Source organism: Aspergillus wentii (genome assembly GCF_001890725.1).
Source record: "Aspergillus wentii DTO 134E9 unplaced genomic scaffold ASPWEscaffold_3, whole genome shotgun sequence".
Classification (NCBI taxonomy): domain Eukaryota; kingdom Fungi; phylum Ascomycota; class Eurotiomycetes; order Eurotiales; family Aspergillaceae; genus Aspergillus; species Aspergillus wentii.
Window position 1 is genome coordinate 31,398 of NW_024467834.1, and position 16,328 is coordinate 47,725.

The 16,328-nt window shown below is 46.9% G+C and overlaps 6 protein-coding genes across 6 annotated transcripts; 2 read left to right on the forward strand and 4 right to left on the reverse strand.

Moving 5' to 3' along the window:
* Positions 1-166: 166 nt before the first annotated feature.
* Positions 167-1,863, reverse strand: ASPWEDRAFT_151570 (uncharacterized protein; the record flags this gene model as incomplete). Its single annotated transcript, XM_040829608.1, has 5 exons — positions 167-486; positions 534-1,009; positions 1,056-1,103; positions 1,155-1,565; positions 1,616-1,863. 5 exons carry the CDS (start codon positions 1,861-1,863, stop codon positions 227-229), a joined length of 1,443 nt encoding a protein of 480 aa, XP_040689959.1. The 3' UTR covers positions 167-226.
* Positions 1,864-1,892: 29 nt separating this feature from the next.
* Positions 1,893-5,003, reverse strand: ASPWEDRAFT_58235 (uncharacterized protein). Its single transcript, XM_040838369.1, has 8 exons — positions 4,968-5,003; positions 4,198-4,882; positions 4,024-4,149; positions 3,980-3,983; positions 3,409-3,658; positions 3,064-3,353; positions 2,440-3,019; positions 1,893-2,389 (listed from the first exon to the last, which is right to left on the reverse strand). Exons 2-8 carry the CDS (start codon positions 4,797-4,799, stop codon positions 2,124-2,126), a joined length of 2,118 nt encoding a protein of 705 aa, XP_040689960.1. The 5' UTR covers positions 4,800-4,882; positions 4,968-5,003; the 3' UTR covers positions 1,893-2,123.
* Positions 5,004-5,083: 80 nt separating this feature from the next.
* On the forward strand, positions 5,084-7,057 carry ASPWEDRAFT_109179 (uncharacterized protein; the record flags this gene model as incomplete). Its single annotated transcript, XM_040828063.1, has 7 exons — positions 5,084-5,333; positions 5,379-5,418; positions 5,464-5,602; positions 5,649-6,000; positions 6,047-6,513; positions 6,560-6,838; positions 6,887-7,057. 7 exons carry the CDS (start codon positions 5,084-5,086, stop codon positions 7,055-7,057), a joined length of 1,698 nt encoding a protein of 565 aa, XP_040689961.1.
* Positions 6,822-9,508, reverse strand: ASPWEDRAFT_181332 (uncharacterized protein). Its single transcript, XM_040831871.1, has 6 exons — positions 9,374-9,508; positions 8,974-9,323; positions 8,212-8,926; positions 8,002-8,160; positions 6,885-7,952; positions 6,822-6,836 (listed from the first exon to the last, which is right to left on the reverse strand). Exons 1-5 carry the CDS (start codon positions 9,436-9,438, stop codon positions 7,091-7,093), a joined length of 2,151 nt encoding a protein of 716 aa, XP_040689962.1. The 5' UTR covers positions 9,439-9,508; the 3' UTR covers positions 6,822-6,836; positions 6,885-7,090.
* Positions 9,509-11,243: 1,735 nt separating this feature from the next.
* Positions 11,244-13,126, reverse strand: ASPWEDRAFT_151586 (MFS transporter; the record flags this gene model as incomplete). The annotated part of the gene is made up of 5 exons (XM_040829609.1): positions 11,244-11,564; positions 11,662-12,023; positions 12,101-12,308; positions 12,382-12,711; positions 12,823-13,126. 5 exons carry the CDS (start codon positions 13,124-13,126, stop codon positions 11,272-11,274), a joined length of 1,497 nt encoding a protein of 498 aa, XP_040689963.1. The 3' UTR covers positions 11,244-11,271.
* Positions 13,127-13,847: 721 nt separating this feature from the next.
* Positions 13,848-16,200, forward strand: ASPWEDRAFT_58239 (uncharacterized protein; the record flags this gene model as incomplete). The annotated part of the gene is made up of 11 exons (XM_040838371.1): positions 13,848-14,027; positions 14,104-14,124; positions 14,220-14,277; positions 14,338-14,524; positions 14,587-14,638; positions 14,698-14,801; positions 14,850-14,959; positions 15,024-15,192; positions 15,257-15,389; positions 15,444-15,712; positions 15,777-16,200. The coding sequence occupies 11 exons, from the start codon at positions 13,848-13,850 to the stop codon at positions 15,961-15,963; spliced, it is 1,470 nt and encodes a 489-aa protein (XP_040689964.1). The 3' UTR covers positions 15,964-16,200.
* Between the last annotated feature and the right edge of the window lie 128 nt (positions 16,201-16,328).

Consider the following 16,328-nt stretch of genomic DNA (forward strand, 5'->3'; position numbering starts at 1 on the left):
AATATCTTAAATGAATCTTGGCCCTGTTCAGGATACAGGAAGGAGTCATCGAGTCACGTGGCAGATCATATCCACTTTCAAATCGAAATGACAAATCACATGATCTCGTGGAAATCGAAGAAAATACTACTGTTGACTTTAATATCACTCAAGCAAGGAATAACTTTAAATTTATAGGGTATAACCCATCTTAGCAGCTTCATCGGCTGTTGCAACCTGACTTGTCTTAGCTCATTTTTCCCTTCTGATCCCATCGGGAAAGCAGCGTAAGAAGTGCCACCACCATCAACTGTGCGAGTGTCGTTGCCAGATTAGAAATAAACCCCTTTCGGAAATTGGGCGCCTCGACTGCCGGGTACTGCAGCAGCTGTGTCCATGCGGACATAGCTTGACCGATGGCATTCATGCTGGCTGTCACAATCGCCCTCTCTTCAGCATCATCAGCCATCGTCAATGTCGCCCAACTCATGGTGAGAGGGCTCATAGCTGGAGAGTCAGTATAGTACTGGAAATGCCGAGACGTTACGACTTACCACCCTCTGCCCCAGTCAGGATGAAACCTGCCAATCGACCAGCTTCGCCGACATCCCAGACAACCAGCAAAACAAGACCCACGAGCACCAAAATCGAGGTGATGGTACAAGGAATCCAAAAGCCGATCTTCTTGTCAACTGCAACTCCCGCAAACAGAGCTGCAACAATAGAGACGGCTGTCGCAATTGTCGGTAATGTGTTGATTCTGGATACAGAATAAATGTCCGGCTTTGCCTTGAGATACAGGCTGAATGGAGACGAAGAGGCGAGAAAGTTCTGGTCGACGAGGATCCACTGGACAACGAAGACATACCAATGCCACCGTCCCAGAACGCGTCTAAAGATATCACGGGAAACCTTGAGCTGACTGGGGGCTGTTAGACCTTTGAGACGATCATTGGCGAGTGTGTATTCTTCTTGCGTCAGGAAACGAGGTTTCTCTCTGTGAGGGACATCGAGGAAAGCGATATATCCTCTGCTGTGGTTAGCGATGGATATATAGACAGGATGGGATAACATACAATATGCATATAGGAATGGTGATGATTGTGCATATTATGAATAGCCATCTGCGCCATATCAGCTCAAGGTATACAGAAAAGGCACCGGAAGGAACATACCTCCAGCCTGCCAATCCATGCGAATTATCCAGATTCGTGTATGCCGCTGCTTGGAGATAGCCAGCAAACATTGTCCCTAATGGGGAGGCAATGAAGAATAAAGACACACGGCGACCAATCTCCTGTGGTTTGTACCAGGATCCGATCACATAGATCACTCCAGTAAAGGAGCATGACTCGCAAATGCCGATGAACACACGCATCGCATAGATGGTGTGGAGATTCTGCGCCCAAGCACAGCCAAACGTGAACAGTCCCCATCCAGCTTCGAGTAGGGGAAGGACAATATTGATTCTGGTCCTGGTCAAAAGATAGCAGGCTGGGATCATGGAGACGCAGTATGCAGCCCAAAATGCAGTCGTTATATAGTTGATTTCATTTCCAGACATATTCAAGTCTTCTTTCATGCCTCTGCCACATTCCATCAGTACATAGACAGTGAGAGGAGTAGATTAACGTACGATACATAGGCATTGGTGATGGCCTGTTGATCCAGATATTTGGTGAAGAACGACAGGCAGCCAAAGGTAAGAATACAAATGTCGAGCTTCAATATCAGTCGTTTTTCCAGATGGTCCATGTCTTTTGGGTACCATCTGAGATATGTAAGAAGTCGAATCCATGGTCCATCTTGGGCTTTCTGGGAGATGTTGTCATTGTCAACACTGGCTTGAACAGGGTTCTTGCTGGCATCGTGGGATAAAGTCATTTCTACATGAAGTTGCTGTACGAGAATGACTGTCAACGAATTCATTTCCCCTGCAGTATTTAAACAACTATCGGTAAATTTCCGAACGCCAGACCCCTCTTTTAGAATACGTGCATTAATCCCTGTTGGTGTTAATATCGTGGTGTTGTGATTGTGCTAGTTATGGCGTAATTGTCCGGCATCAGCATCTCATAGTCCCAACTGCCGACACGGTAAAGAGTAAACTATGTGTATGGTAATTAAGTACCACTAGATAGCAGCTACAACCGTGGCTCTAGAACAACCATTGGCACATTATCCAGTATGGAATTGCGAGAATCATCCAACCGCGACTGCGTCGATTCGAAGAGTCGTGGCAATCCCGTCCTTTCAAATTCGACCCCTTTAACAACCATCTTTGCCACTCCTTCTGCTGCCAGGAAGATCTCCGGCATCCCGTGGCCTGTAAATCCCGCGATAATATACTGTCCCTCGCGACCAGGGACTTTGCCAATGTGTGGGAGTCCGTCGGATGAATATCCCATAACTGTTCAATCCCCGTCAGGTCCTGATCTGAGAATAATCGGGCCTGCTTACTGCCAGTCCACACTCTGTCTGTATATGCATTGCTGTTCTCCCATCCTTTAAAATTTCTTTGCATGTAACCATCGAAATATCGAGCAGCCGGCTGCAATACCCGACTGTCATCGCTGACATTGTACCAGTTGTCTAGATCGTGGATGAATGCTGAACGAGCACCACCAACGACAATGCTGCCGTCATCTCGAGGGATCAAATAGTCATAGTCCCAGCTATTCCAGCGCAATGTATATGTATTTGTTAGGCGAGGAACGGAAGCCTCTTTGGGAACAACAATCCGGCTGCATGTGCCTCTGACGGGAATAATCTTGTTCTTATACTGATGTGCCAGAGCAGAGGTATAGGCGTTTGTTGCGAAGATCACATCCTTTGTAGTCAGGGGTCCCCGGGGCGTTTCGACTGTCCAGCGACATGGACTGGATGCAGCACTGGCAGATATCTGGGATACAGGCGTGTTGGTCTGGAGATTGACGCCGTGAGTGACGGCTTTGTTCAAGAGATGCAGGACGAACTTGTAGGGCCAGAGATGACCAGCATCGTAGGTGAAACAGCCGACTGCGCCTTTCACTCCTGATTTCTGTCCACAGTTAGCATAATATACCTATAGATAGATAGGCCTACCTCTTCTGCCTCGTTCGTGTCAATATAGCCGACGTCTCTGGTCGGACGGCATCCACTGGCTACCAATCGGTCACGCCCGTCCTTGACTTTGTTGCAATGAGTTTCACTCAGATGGACGTCAAGGGCCTTGGTGACAACATAATCGCAGTCAATCCCTTCTTTATCCACAAAGTCCTTGAGAAAGTGAACGTGTTTGTTCTCAAATGCAGCAACTTCAGCTGCAGCATCAACGCCATATTCTGCAGCAAGACGAGAGATTCCATTATACGAGTCTGGCTTCATATGCCCTCCTGAATTTGATCATTTGATTAGACATATATCCCTTGCATGCCAAACCAAACTCACCATTCCGACCGGTCGCGCCAGAACAAGCCTGTCGGGCTTCTAATATGACAATTGATGGCTTTGACGCAGCATCCGTCTGGTTGAGAATGTGATGGACAATCGATGCCCCGGCGTATCCAGCTCCAATAACAACAATGTCGCATGTTTCTGGCAGATGTTCGGTGGATTGGTGATTGTCGAACGGAAGAGGTGAATCTCGCCAGAATGAAGTTGTTCCATTGGGGACGGGTGTATGTTTGGCCATGTTTATCTTCATTTATTGATATACCATAAACTGCTGGGGATGCGTGTATATATGAACGTACATAATTGTTCGGGGTATCAAACTCGACAACATTTGGCAGTGTCTACCCCACCGGCTGATGGATATATATATCCGCCGGAATGTTCCACCGGGAACTGATAACGCCAATATTACACCGGAGATACTAAGATATCGTTGGAATGCATGCTTCATTATCTTATCAGACAGGAGTTGGAGAGTAGGTACCCCCTCTCGATTATCTTACGGCGATTTGTTATCTCTACACTGGTACGAACAATTACTCTTTTACGTATACTTAAAATATACGTTTCTATTGCAATCTCATCAACAATATGAACATTCCAATCTACTCAGCCGACTGCGCTGCGATGATCTTGTCTGCCATGCCTGGCAATGTATCATCGATCGCATCCATATCTCCAAACAACTCATGCAATGGCTCTTTCTCCCATATCGTACAATAGGCCCCTTTGAATCTGTATAGGATTAGCTGGCAATAGCTTCATATAACGCAGATGACTTACCCCGCTCTTCTAGCCGCCGACACATCCCACATGTGGGCTGCGGCAAACCACGGCTTCTTTCCATCATTCTCCGCGATCAACCTATCCAAGAGAGGCTTATACGCTGCTGGATCTGGCTTTCCCAGTCCCTGCGAGTCGCACGACAGCAGATTCTCTGCGGCCAGCTCGATGCCAGCATGTGCGAAATATCCCCCCACGCGCACCAGATCCCCGGCCGTGAAGCCCCACACGGTGAAGCCGGCGTCGCGCAGCTTCTGTATACACTCCTTTGCGCCTGGTCGCATCTCCAGTTTCTTGTATTCCTCCATGATGTACTCGAGGTCATCCGATGTTGCAAAGGCACGCGGTTCCTGAATGCCAGCCATCCAGAGCATGCGGTAGAAGAGGGCGCGGAAGACGTCTGCGAATGGGACATATTTGCCGGACATGCTGAGATATGTATACTCACGCTCAGCACATTCGATCCAGGTGTATCCCAATAGCCATGGCTTGATGCCCTCTGCAGTCAGACGAGAGCCCAACCGGGTGTCGATGCCCGCAAAGACACGGTCGTACGAGACAAGAGTCCCGACGACATCGAAGACAACGTTTTTGGAAGACATTCCTGATGTGATTTGGATTATTTAGAGCAACAGAGAAGAAAGTAGATGCAAGAGAAGAAAGAAAGATATAATAAACAGTTGGAGTAAGTCTTCTATTGGTTGCCGAGGCTTATCAAGATCCCGGCGGGATGCCGGTCGATTCCCACCGGATGATAACATGGCTGATAGACTATCTATACAACAATTACGAGGGTACGATAGGACGATAACAATGTTGGGTATGGTATAAAATTTTACAAATCGACTTCCAGCGGCAGTGTGGCAACACATTCTCTACAAACACCATGACCAACTGTCTACCAAAAGACGTTTCAAAACCAGATGCGATCGTCAAAGAAACCGACGATGGCAGCAGAGATATCGAACGCGCTGCCACGACAGATACAACAGCCCATGGCAGCACTCACCTCATCGCCCCGGCCGTTGATGCGGGCTACCATCGTTCCTTGACGCGGCGACAGATCATGATGATGACCTTTGGAGCGGGCATTGGAACGGGTCTCTGGGTTGGAACTGGAGAGGCACTGAGATACGGTATGTGAGGTCGTCAAGTGTATATAACGATGCTGATTCCTGTAGCCGGTCCTGCTGGTGTTGCCGTCACATACACAATCACAGCGTAGGTTAGCCGTTGCTTGCCCATACTGCTTCTAACACCATCTAGAATGATTGTCTATGCTCAATACTCATCGATCGGCGAAATGACGGTATACAAACCGATCCATGGTGGCTTCATCCGCCAATGTGCCGAATACGTCGATCCAGCATTTGGCTTTGCGATTGGCGTCAATTTCTGGTTTGCTGTAAGATCAGCCATGATATATCATTAGCATACTGACACGATATTAGTGGGTTATGATCATTCCTGCCGAGATCACAGCAGCAGTGTCCGTCCTCAAGTTCTGGCCAGAGACAAATGCCGTCCCCCTTGCAGCGTATATCACGATCTTCCTGGCAGTGATTGTCTTTGCAAATGTCTTTCATGTCCGTGTTTACGGTATGATCGAATATTGGATGTCATTCATCAAGTGCCTCGCCGTCGTTCTCATGATCTTCTTCATGTTCATCATGACGTCTGGAGGCATTGCAGCCACGGGAGGACCGATTGAATTCCGTTATTGGAAATCCCCTGGCGCGATTAACAATGGCATCAAAGGAATCGCCAAAGCATTCGTCCAGGCGGCCTTCAGCTTCGGTGGTGGTATGTCGACCGTAACAACTTCATTGCCCATTTACTGACAAACAAGGCGAGCATATTGCCGTCATCGCAGGCGAAGTTGCCGAACCCCGTCGAACACTCAAGAAGACCGTCCGCCCTGTTTTCTGGCGCATGTTCACCTTTTTCGTCGTCAATGTCTGGCTGGTGGGCATGTGTGTACCGTCCGATGACGACGATCTTGTCAATGCAAGTGGAACAATGGGAAGTCCCTTCGTGATCGCTATTAAGCGGGCAAATGTCGGTGGTCTGGCCGATGTCATCAACGGTTTCATTTTCCTGAGCGTCATCAGCTGTGGCATCACCAGTGCGTATGTGGCCAGTCGCAGTCTGACTGCTTTGGCAGATATGAATTTAATACATCCTTTCTTCGGGAGAAAGGACTCTTATGGCCGGCCATACGTGGCGTTGACCATCAGCCTTGGGATTGGAGGTGGTTTATGCTATCTCAATACCAATGGGACTGGAACTGTTGTTTATGGATGGTTCTCTTCACTGGTAACTTTATGCCCCCAAGTTTTTATTTCAATGCTAAGAGTAGCAGGTTGCTATTGCCACTCTGTTCCAATGGGGATCTATCTATATCGCCCATCTCAGGTTCCGCAATGGTCTTCGAGCGCAGGGAGTTGATCTCCGCACGCTGCCATTCAAAGGATTGCTCACCCCGTGGGCACAGTATCTCTCCTTACTAATTGTACTGTTTGTCTTTGGCTGCGAATTCTATCTTTCCTGCTGGCCATTTGGGGAAAAGGGATCAGTCAAGAGCTTCTTCTCGTCCTATCTCGCAGCGCCGTTGTTCTTCTTCGACTACTTTGTATACAAGGTAATTTTTACGCCCATTTATTAAATGACAAATATCTGACGTGAACAGTTCTATTTCAAAACAAAGATAGTAAAACCGATGGACATGGGCTTTGATCAGGCTCTGGCATTTGACGAACAGGATCGATTCGATGCCATGACAAAAGAGCAGCGGAAAGAACGAGAACAGAGCGAGAGGCGAACATGGGTACAGCGTGCACAATACATGGTGTTTGGCTAGAATACAATCAATGAATGAGCTTTGTCCTCCCTGTCAATCATCTGGAAATGAAAATAAATTTCCATCAAATCCAGGTATGCCATTCTCTGTCCACTCGAGATGGGGAAGGTCAAGCATATTGCCCATCTCTGTATTGTAGAGACCTTCTGATCCAGGCGTCATGAGTGATCGAGGACTAAAAGAAGACAATTCCACAGCACTCCCAGTAGAGTCTGCTCCTTTCATTGCTTGAGTCCAACTCTTGAACTGAGCATATGCTGACTTAGGTCCCTGTTCAGTCCCAGAGCTGGATTCATCATTCCCCTCTTGCCACAAAGATAACTGACAAACCGCTGCTTCGAGAGACTCAATCAGTGAGATTTCAGACTCAGTCGAGCACCCTCCACTCATCTTCCGAATTAGCTTCATGCCACGGGTGAGAGCATCTCGGAGGTTCTTGGATCTTGGACGGTTGAGACTTTCGGCGAGAATCACAAGAAGGGCTGCTCGACATGAGCTGAACTCCGTGTATGAAGCACGGCACAGTCCAGTGTTGTCCAATAGCGATTGTAATGCATCGATGATCACCAGGGCACTCTGCACGCAGTCTTCGGTCAATGTTGAGCGTGATGTTTGATTTCCACCACTCGAGTCTATTGTTGATTCTTGGACAGTACTATCCCTTTTGTGTTCATTATGATAGAATATAAAAGGACGACCCATGTAGATAAATATAAGAAGATAGCACAGCTTTAGATGGGAGTTGTGTCGGAAGAGAGGTCCTTGTGGATTCATATCTCGACATTCGATGTCTTCTGGCAGAGAGTCCCACCATTGTCGGATAGTCGTTCGGAGTCGTATCGTTCGTGCCAAATAGTCAGAAACAAGTCGTCTGGGGCATTTTCTAAGTTGTGACCTGCAGTAGATAGTCAATACAAGAAGTTATTTAGTTTGAGTCTACATACAGTGTCTCGGCCACTCTGGCCAACCACGATGTCAATTGAATATACGCCATCATGTTTGCAAAGTTGGGCGATTCGAATGAAGGCGATAAGTGTGGCAGTTGCACGCTGATATCCGAACTGGCGATACTTCCAGGGCGTCCATGCATGATGCTTATATTTCTGAATAGTGTTAGCTTTCTCCATCGCTGAGCTGGAGTATAAGTATCATACCGTTCCAGGCTATGGGCTGTCCAGAAAAGACGATTTCGCAATTCAATTGTTCTGTCATCGCACTCCCTTCCCACATACTGACGATGCATACCATTGAGGACTGACATTTTTATAGCCAGACCCAGATATGTATATGCCAGACCACCGGTAGATATCGGTAAAGTGTACGTGGCGAGAAGCAGACAGGCCTGTACACTCTCATGTGAAGCGATGGCTATAACATCTGGCACCATTCCGGATGCAATACGGTAGAATGCAAGCCCAACTGAATCTTCACAGGCAGTCGCAGACTCAGATACTGCATCTGAATGTTCCTCCTTCTTGTTCTCCTCCATATGGGCAACCTGAATGCCAATGGCCAACACACTGAAGACGGCACAGACCCAGGATATATCAGTGGCCACATATTCTGCACGGGGATTATAGCAGACGTCGAGCTTCTCTTTGATCCAACTTTCTTCCGTGTAGAAGCAATTGAGCTGCACATATTCGAAGAATATACTGACGAGGAATTCAGCCACTGGTCTTGGTGGCAACTGATCGACCGCGTCGGATATGATATTCGAGTGCGACTGGAGCTGTGTCGGCCTCCAATAATCTTTGATCAAACCTGTCCCCCTGGATGAAGTATTTTTGTTGAGTCTATCAATTTGACAGTTCATTTTGTTATGGAGTTTCTGGGAAAAGTTCCAGTGTGAAAACTCCCCGGAATAGTCTGCTGCAGTCAGTTTGATGTCCTCCGATTGCGATAGAGCGACGTACGAGCTGTATTCTTTGACACAAAACGGACATCAAACGATTCCTCTGTTATTTCATCCTGCTCTGGATCATCCTTCGACGGCACTTCCATCTGGTCAATAATTCGGGCGATGTTTTTTTCATCCAGAGGTACATCCCCGAGAAAGTGTCGCACGATATATTCCAATTTTGCGACCCGTCGGCCATCGTCCTTAGGGACATTGTTAGTCTTACTCTCCTTTCGTACTATCCTTTCATCGAACGATGGTCGATTCGGTGGTTGCTGGAAATGACAAGGACGACCCAATCTCTCGCATCGCCAGCAAGGTTGGCCACCTTCACATTTCTCTTTTTGTCGGCGACATGTGTCACAGCTGTTCTTATCAGTCATGATGATCCATGTTCTCAGTCAGGCCCAACGTACGCAAGGGAAGCCCGTGTTCGAATTTCACGCGTCTCATCATGCTTGCGCTTTGTTCCGAGCATCATGAAGTCCGCCCTTCGAATAGAAATAAGCAAGGTAGTATTAAATAAAGTGTGGGGATGTAGTCGAAAGTGCATTCAAGATAAGGCCCGTGTTTGAAGCTTCCCCGCTCTTCGTATCTCCATGCCTTATCACCAGACCGGGATGAGGGGTAAGTGAGTTCCGGACCTTGATTTAGTTTCGTTAAGATATGTCACTGAAGACGTCTGAATCTTGCTTCTTTAGGCTGAATGCTTATTTGTATAAACGGCCAACTTCCTTGCTTTCCACAAAGGTTTATTAATTAAAATCCTCAGAATCGATCCTATCCAACAAATCTAATATTGCGAATTTATCTGGGTACTGCAGAATAACAACCGGCAATTACACAAATGTAATAGCTATACACTGGCCTGCAGCGCATAAATACAGTAGCAAAAACTTGATACTCCACTCAATACCAAATATATTGACAAGTCCGACTACTAGTGCTTTCCCATGCCGTTATAAATAGCCTCTGCAGGTTTTGTAAATCTCTTACGCTTGTATGCATCCTTTTTTTACTTGGGCTCGCACCTGTGCACCATTCTTGCCCAGGGACATATGATAGCTTATTAGCGCCGCGGTCATTGCAGTTGCTATTGTATGCATCGGTTAGCATTGGTTTCTCGTCTAGGGGATACACTGAGCCTACTAGGGGAGGTACCACATTGTTTTTTCTTACAGTCAGAGTGGCGGTTCAATGCAAGTGATCTCCTCAGCGGGTGCATAAACGAAGGTGCGTTTGTCTTTAAAGGTTCCGTCGGCACGGCTACCAGTAGTCATAGCTCTTACTTTTCCTTTATTAAATTAATAGAAGCTACAAGTACAAAATCCTGGCAATATTCAATCATCCTGTGCTCAGAGGAGGTTTAATTCATTAGAGGAAAAGCCAAGTTGATGTAGTAAGAGCAGCCATTCTCCCTAAATTAAAATCTTTCAGTTAACTTCTGCCATGGTCCGGCGGCACTTGGCATCTGAATGCGGCTGGACAAAGTGCCTGTCACAGAGCATAGACACCTTCTACAATATTTGATTATTTTGACTCGTTTGGCATAGGACATTCACCGAGCCTCGCTTAAACCCCTCACACGCATTAGATAGCTCGTTGCCAGCAGGTCTGCTTCTTTCCTTTCTCTCCTCATGTTAGGATTTCACCAGATGGTCTACCAATAGATTCTTATTGAACGAGACTGTCACATGCTCAACAGCATTTGTATGATTTTACAGTATATCAAAATAATGAGGTCGAATTTTAGAGCATGACTTATTTAAGCCGGCTTTGATTGCTTTGCCTTTCTTATGAATCGCCCAATTTTGGACATTAGCACTCTAATACACTGAGGCTGTCAGTAACTAATTGCCAAGCAGTCAACAGGTGGTTATATACTTATCAGAAGATCTGATGAATTATCATAATCATCCTCTGATCTGCTGTCTCAAAGACTCATCATGCGTCTCCGAAGGGGAGAGACTTGGTAATTAGTTACAATCAGCTTGACAGATCAGGCACACATCGGTAGCAAAGCATCGACAGTTCTGGATAAGAAGACTCGCTATAGGTACACCATAGAGACGTGCAGGTACAAATAAACAATGAAGCTCATAGATAGAGAATCAAGCGATTCGTTCATTACGCTACATAAACATTCTCTGTCTACAGGAATCTACGTTAGCGATCCGATATCGATTCGTAGCCGAAACGGTCGTTCGATCATACAAATGCCTAGGCCTTGCACTCTGCGTTACAAGTCTCTAGAGCTTCCATTGCAATGAAGTATTTCTTTCCATGGTGATTCCTTGCCTCGATAGTACTAGTGCTAATCGCTATCATCCACAGCAAAATTCGACTTCCGTCGAAGAATCGGCGCATATTTCATGAACAACAATGGAACTGGAAGTGCTAGGCAGGAAACCCCACCGAGAAGGCTTATTGCTGGACCAATTCCCAAGGTATGAGCCATCGGTGCTGCCGCAACAGGTAGAGCGCAAGCGAGCACAGACCGGAGGATAGTGTTCGCAGAGACAGCGCTTGCCGCGTAAGGTCCGTATGTGTCGACGAGAAAGTTCAAACATTGTTGGAAGACTAAAGTGAAGCCAGCCCCAATAAATCCTATAAATTGTATTTAGTTTATGGCCAGAATACAGTTGGATCCAGGGTAAAGACACAGAGAGGAGACGGGGTGGTAGAGAGACAAAGCGGATCTTACCTGCTGCGACCACTGGCAGAGGCCATGGGTACTTAGAAGCTGCCGTCCACGCAAACCAAAATAAGCCAGTCGTGAGAAGGACACCACCACATACAAGTGGCGGCAGGCGAGCTTCGGCAGCGGCCTTTCCCTGATTTCTCTTGACGGCCCTTTTGTAATAAGGTTGGAAAAGGAAATTCATTGGGGCGGCGAGGATAACACCTATGAGAATTCCTAGAAACGTCAAGGAGGAAGACATTAGAGACCATTGTCGTTCCTCTCGAAAGACTATCGGAAATATCTCAAGAGTTAAGTAGATCAAGCTGTAAGTGAAAGAAGCGTAGAATGCCATACAAGTCACTAGAGGCTCCGTCACAAGCATCCTGTTATTATTTGTTAAATATTCGGCAGAAATAGGAAAGTATATAGAGCTTTTCAATAGGCGGCCCATTAGACTTACCTTAATGGACGGCCAAAATATTTCGTCATCAAATTGCCCGCATTAATCTTCTCCTTTTCATGTGGATGCCAATATCGCTGATCCCCCGTGCTCTTGCGCAGCTCCTCCGCTTTGTGCTTGAGAAGAACTGGCGCAAAGGTCTCGGGGAGACAGAAGAAAGACAATAGGCAAAGCGAAATTACAATGATAGCCTCGATGTATGCCGTCCCTATGCTTGTTAGAACGAGCCGATACCATAGCCTCCGTGATCAGGAAGGCAACACGAGACGTGCGGAACATACAGCGCCAGTCCATACCTGGGCGACTAACTACCGCCGCACCAATGATTGGGCCTAGGGTTGGACCGCCTGAGATGCAGATGGAGACGAATGCCATTGCGATACCTCGAACCTCTGGAGACCACATGTCGCCCAACGCAGCAGGAACATTACTGATCGGTGCCGATGCAAAGATTCCCCCAATGAATCGTGTTAATAGAATACTAGAAGCATTCCTGCTAAACCCAGTACCGATGGTGAAGCAGCCCATCACCAAAAATGGGGGAAGCATCCCGATTCGACGACCATAGACCTCACTGATAGGTGCCCAGAGTAAGGGACCGAATGCCCAACCTAATGATAATTATCAGATCAGCCACGTTTCTCATTTGGTCGAAGTTAAGAAATATGATAGATGGAGATGTGAGGGTTTTGGGGGCGACGGAAATCAGGAGTAAAACATACCTAGAACAAACAGGGCTACAGTGAGAGAGGTGACCTCTGATTTTACCCCTGTATATTCGGCAATTTCCGCACTGGCTGAGGACAAAATTGATGAGCCCAAAGCACCAGCCAAAGCCAAGAGGCTCATCTGGGTGGTAAGCCATATTTTATATGCAGGGTGAAAGTTCTGCGGGTTTGATTTTTCCCCTGACTCAAAAGTCACAAGTATCCTCGTTCCTTCCTCTTGTGGAGCGACATGAGACGCAGACGGAATCTTCGAGCGTATAGATTGAGGCAGGCTGTAAGCAGATGGCGGTCGTTCCATCATGAAATGTAATTTTTCAGGCTGGTTTGATCGTATCTGGAGTACAAAGTGGAATGCGCGCGTAGGAAGAAAAGGATTTATATCGATTAAAAGATTCCACTTAGCTCGTCTAGCATCCGCGCAGAACGCCTATAAGAGAGTACTTAGATAAAAGGAAGGCTGTCTACTTCCAAGGTCCCCATATAGTGAAAATTTGTTCCTGGAGGATATATTTCTATAATTTTCCGTTTTCTCAAATTGATAACAAGTCCGTTAGGGCAGACCGTCCAGGTTACCATTTACACGTGTAATTTATTATGCCCATGGACTAGCCCTCACCTAGGTATATGATTGACCACAGTAACAGACGAAAATGTCAACTAGTGTTCCAGGGCTGGACTCGCCCATTTTGCCGATGCCTGGAGACCCACACACCATCATATGTCGCGGACTTCTCCACTAATCTCATTCGCACTATCATCTCCAATGCTTGAATACGGCGGCAAATTAAGATGACCTCCCTGTATATACGCTTAGACAAATATTTCGGTATTCGGCAAGTCCGATGAATGATTCAGAATTGCCACTCGAGCAATATAATCCTCGTCTCATGACAGCTAGCGTGCAGTAGTAGCCTCCAAGGTTCTCATGGCTAGTGACTCTGGCTCGCCGTCTACAAGTATTAAGCAAGGGGTGCAACCAGTTGGTCTGATGCAAGCACAACAATTTCCAATTACAAAGAATGTTGGACAAAAATCAACCCTCATCCACAACGGATGTGGTTGTTCAACCCGGCCCTTTGCCTAGCAAAACAACCACATCCGGACGACGCTGGTGGCACTGGCACGAGCCAGGTACCACAAAGGAGGAGAAATGGCTTATCTTCAAACTCGACTTTTTTATCTTACTCTACTCTTGTCTTGTATTTTTCCCATGCTTTGAGCCGCATGCTATTGCTGGCTTGGTATTCATTTGCTGATACAGCCTACCATGAGTAGACTTTCTTCATCAAGTACCTGGTATGTACACCGCCGTCGGCTGAAACCCTGACTTGATTGGAAGTTCAAATCGATCGCGAACTCGAAACGTGACATGTAGTTAACCCTCGCATTAGGACCAAACGAATGTGAACAACGCGTACGTTTCGGGAATGAAAGAGGACCTAAACCTTCGTAAGTCAGCCAGCTTCCCAAAGCCGCCAGGCCACGGCTAAAACATCTTATTTTCCGCAGAGGGAAATGAACTCAATTGGTTCACTACCTATTTCAACATCGGCATCATCGTAGGGGGGCCCTTTATCACAATGGCAATTACAGTCGTCAGACCGCGATACCTGCTGCCAGTCAGCACACTAGTATGGTCTTTCTTCGTCTTATTTATGTACAAGGTACAGGATGCAAAGACTCTCTATATTCTAAGGTAAGCCTTATGTCCAGCATCTTACTCAAACCCCTGTCACTGAATTCCATACCACCAAACAGGTTTTTTGCCGGTTTATTTGAATCCGGGGCCATGCCAGCCGCATTTTACATGGTATGCTTCACGCACTCGTGCTGTCTCATTTTTCCATGGGTAATTAATCAAGCTATCAGATTGGAAGCTGGTACCGCACGTCAGAGATCAGTCGACGATCAGCACTTTACTGGTTTGCTTCCATTGGCGGCGGGATGTTCTCAGGCTATATCCAGGCTGGCCTGTAAGTGACTTGGGCCCATTTGTAGGACGTATACTCATTTGGCTCCAGGCACCAAGATATGAACGGAAAAGTCGGCCTTGCCTCTTGGCGCTGGGTCTTCATATTCGACTTCATCATCGGTATTCCGATCGCAATCTTCGGGTTCTTGTGTTGTCCAGGTAAGGAACTGACTCGTTCCTGCGAGTTCGCCCCGTCAAATGCTAATATCGGGAATGGTTCTAGATGAGCCGAATGGAGAGCGCCCCTGGTGGATGACGGAGAGGGAACGACAAATGTCGATCAAACGAATTGCCGAGGAGAATCGCAATACATCCAAGTTGGAGTGGAACTGGACCACAGTAAAGCGAATCCTTACTTCGTGGCAGTTCTATAGCTTTTGCCTAGCATGGGCGTGAGTCTCTTTCACTGTGGTCCTTGCTTTTCATCCCGGGTTGAAGTGACTGACCGGATATCAGCTTCATGGAGTGTACATGCGGAGTCAACCTCCAACGGTGGATGACCTTGTATCTGAAGTCTCTGAAGATAGATGGTCAGCCTCGGTACTCTATTGAGAAGATCAACAGCCTCCCCACTGTCATCGGTTGCGTTGTAAGTTCAGTTTTGGCTCGTCCGGGGCCATTTGAATACTGACACCGAACACAGGAGCTGGCGTGGCTTTTACTCAGCTCCACACTGGCAGACTTTCTACAAGTGCGAGCACCGATTATTGCAGGTTTGGGGGTAATGCAGCTCGTTTCTTACATTGTATTCTACATATGGTCGACCAATACTGCCCTCATGGCTGGGATGTATTATCTATGCAGTGCCTACGGCGCCATTTCACCGTTGATCAGTTCCTGGCTGAACTCCAGCTGCGGTGGAGACAGGCAGCTCCGTGCTCTGACGACCTCACTCATGATCTCAATCGGATAGTAAGCTGTGTGCCTCTTACACCCATTAGGTCGGAATCGTGTTGATGCTGACATTTTATCTCAGTGCCGTTGAAACTGTCTCTCAGCAGTACATGTTCCCCACCTCAGAGGCGCCGCGGTTCGAACGGACCCATGGCTACGCATTTGGAATTGGCTGGGTGGTTGTGATGGTTGTTTGGTGTGGGCTCTTGCTGCCGTTGATTGAAAGACACTTTGCGAGGAAATTGATACAACCTGGGCTAAATTGTTGAAAAACGACTGGGTGGATGATGGTGGTTTTTAGCACTGGTGGGTTACAATTGGTTCAATGGTGAGGCTTGGACCACTTTGACGGCGCTGTAGTCTACCTACATAGGTAGCTGTAACCTCAAGACCATTTCTACGGTATCCACTTACTGTCTTCCTTTTGCATTCAGCTGTTTTTTGTATTAGTCATTTATTGTGCGCCCAATAGAAATCATCAATACTAGGGGAATAGAAAAGGAAAGATTTCATATACCATAAGAGTGTACGCCATTACGTATGGTTGTTGATAGGAAAGTAACATGTTTCCACTGCCTACAGGGCTGTGGATCATGGATCAAAGTTAAGTTTAAATATGTAAGACTGCATTACC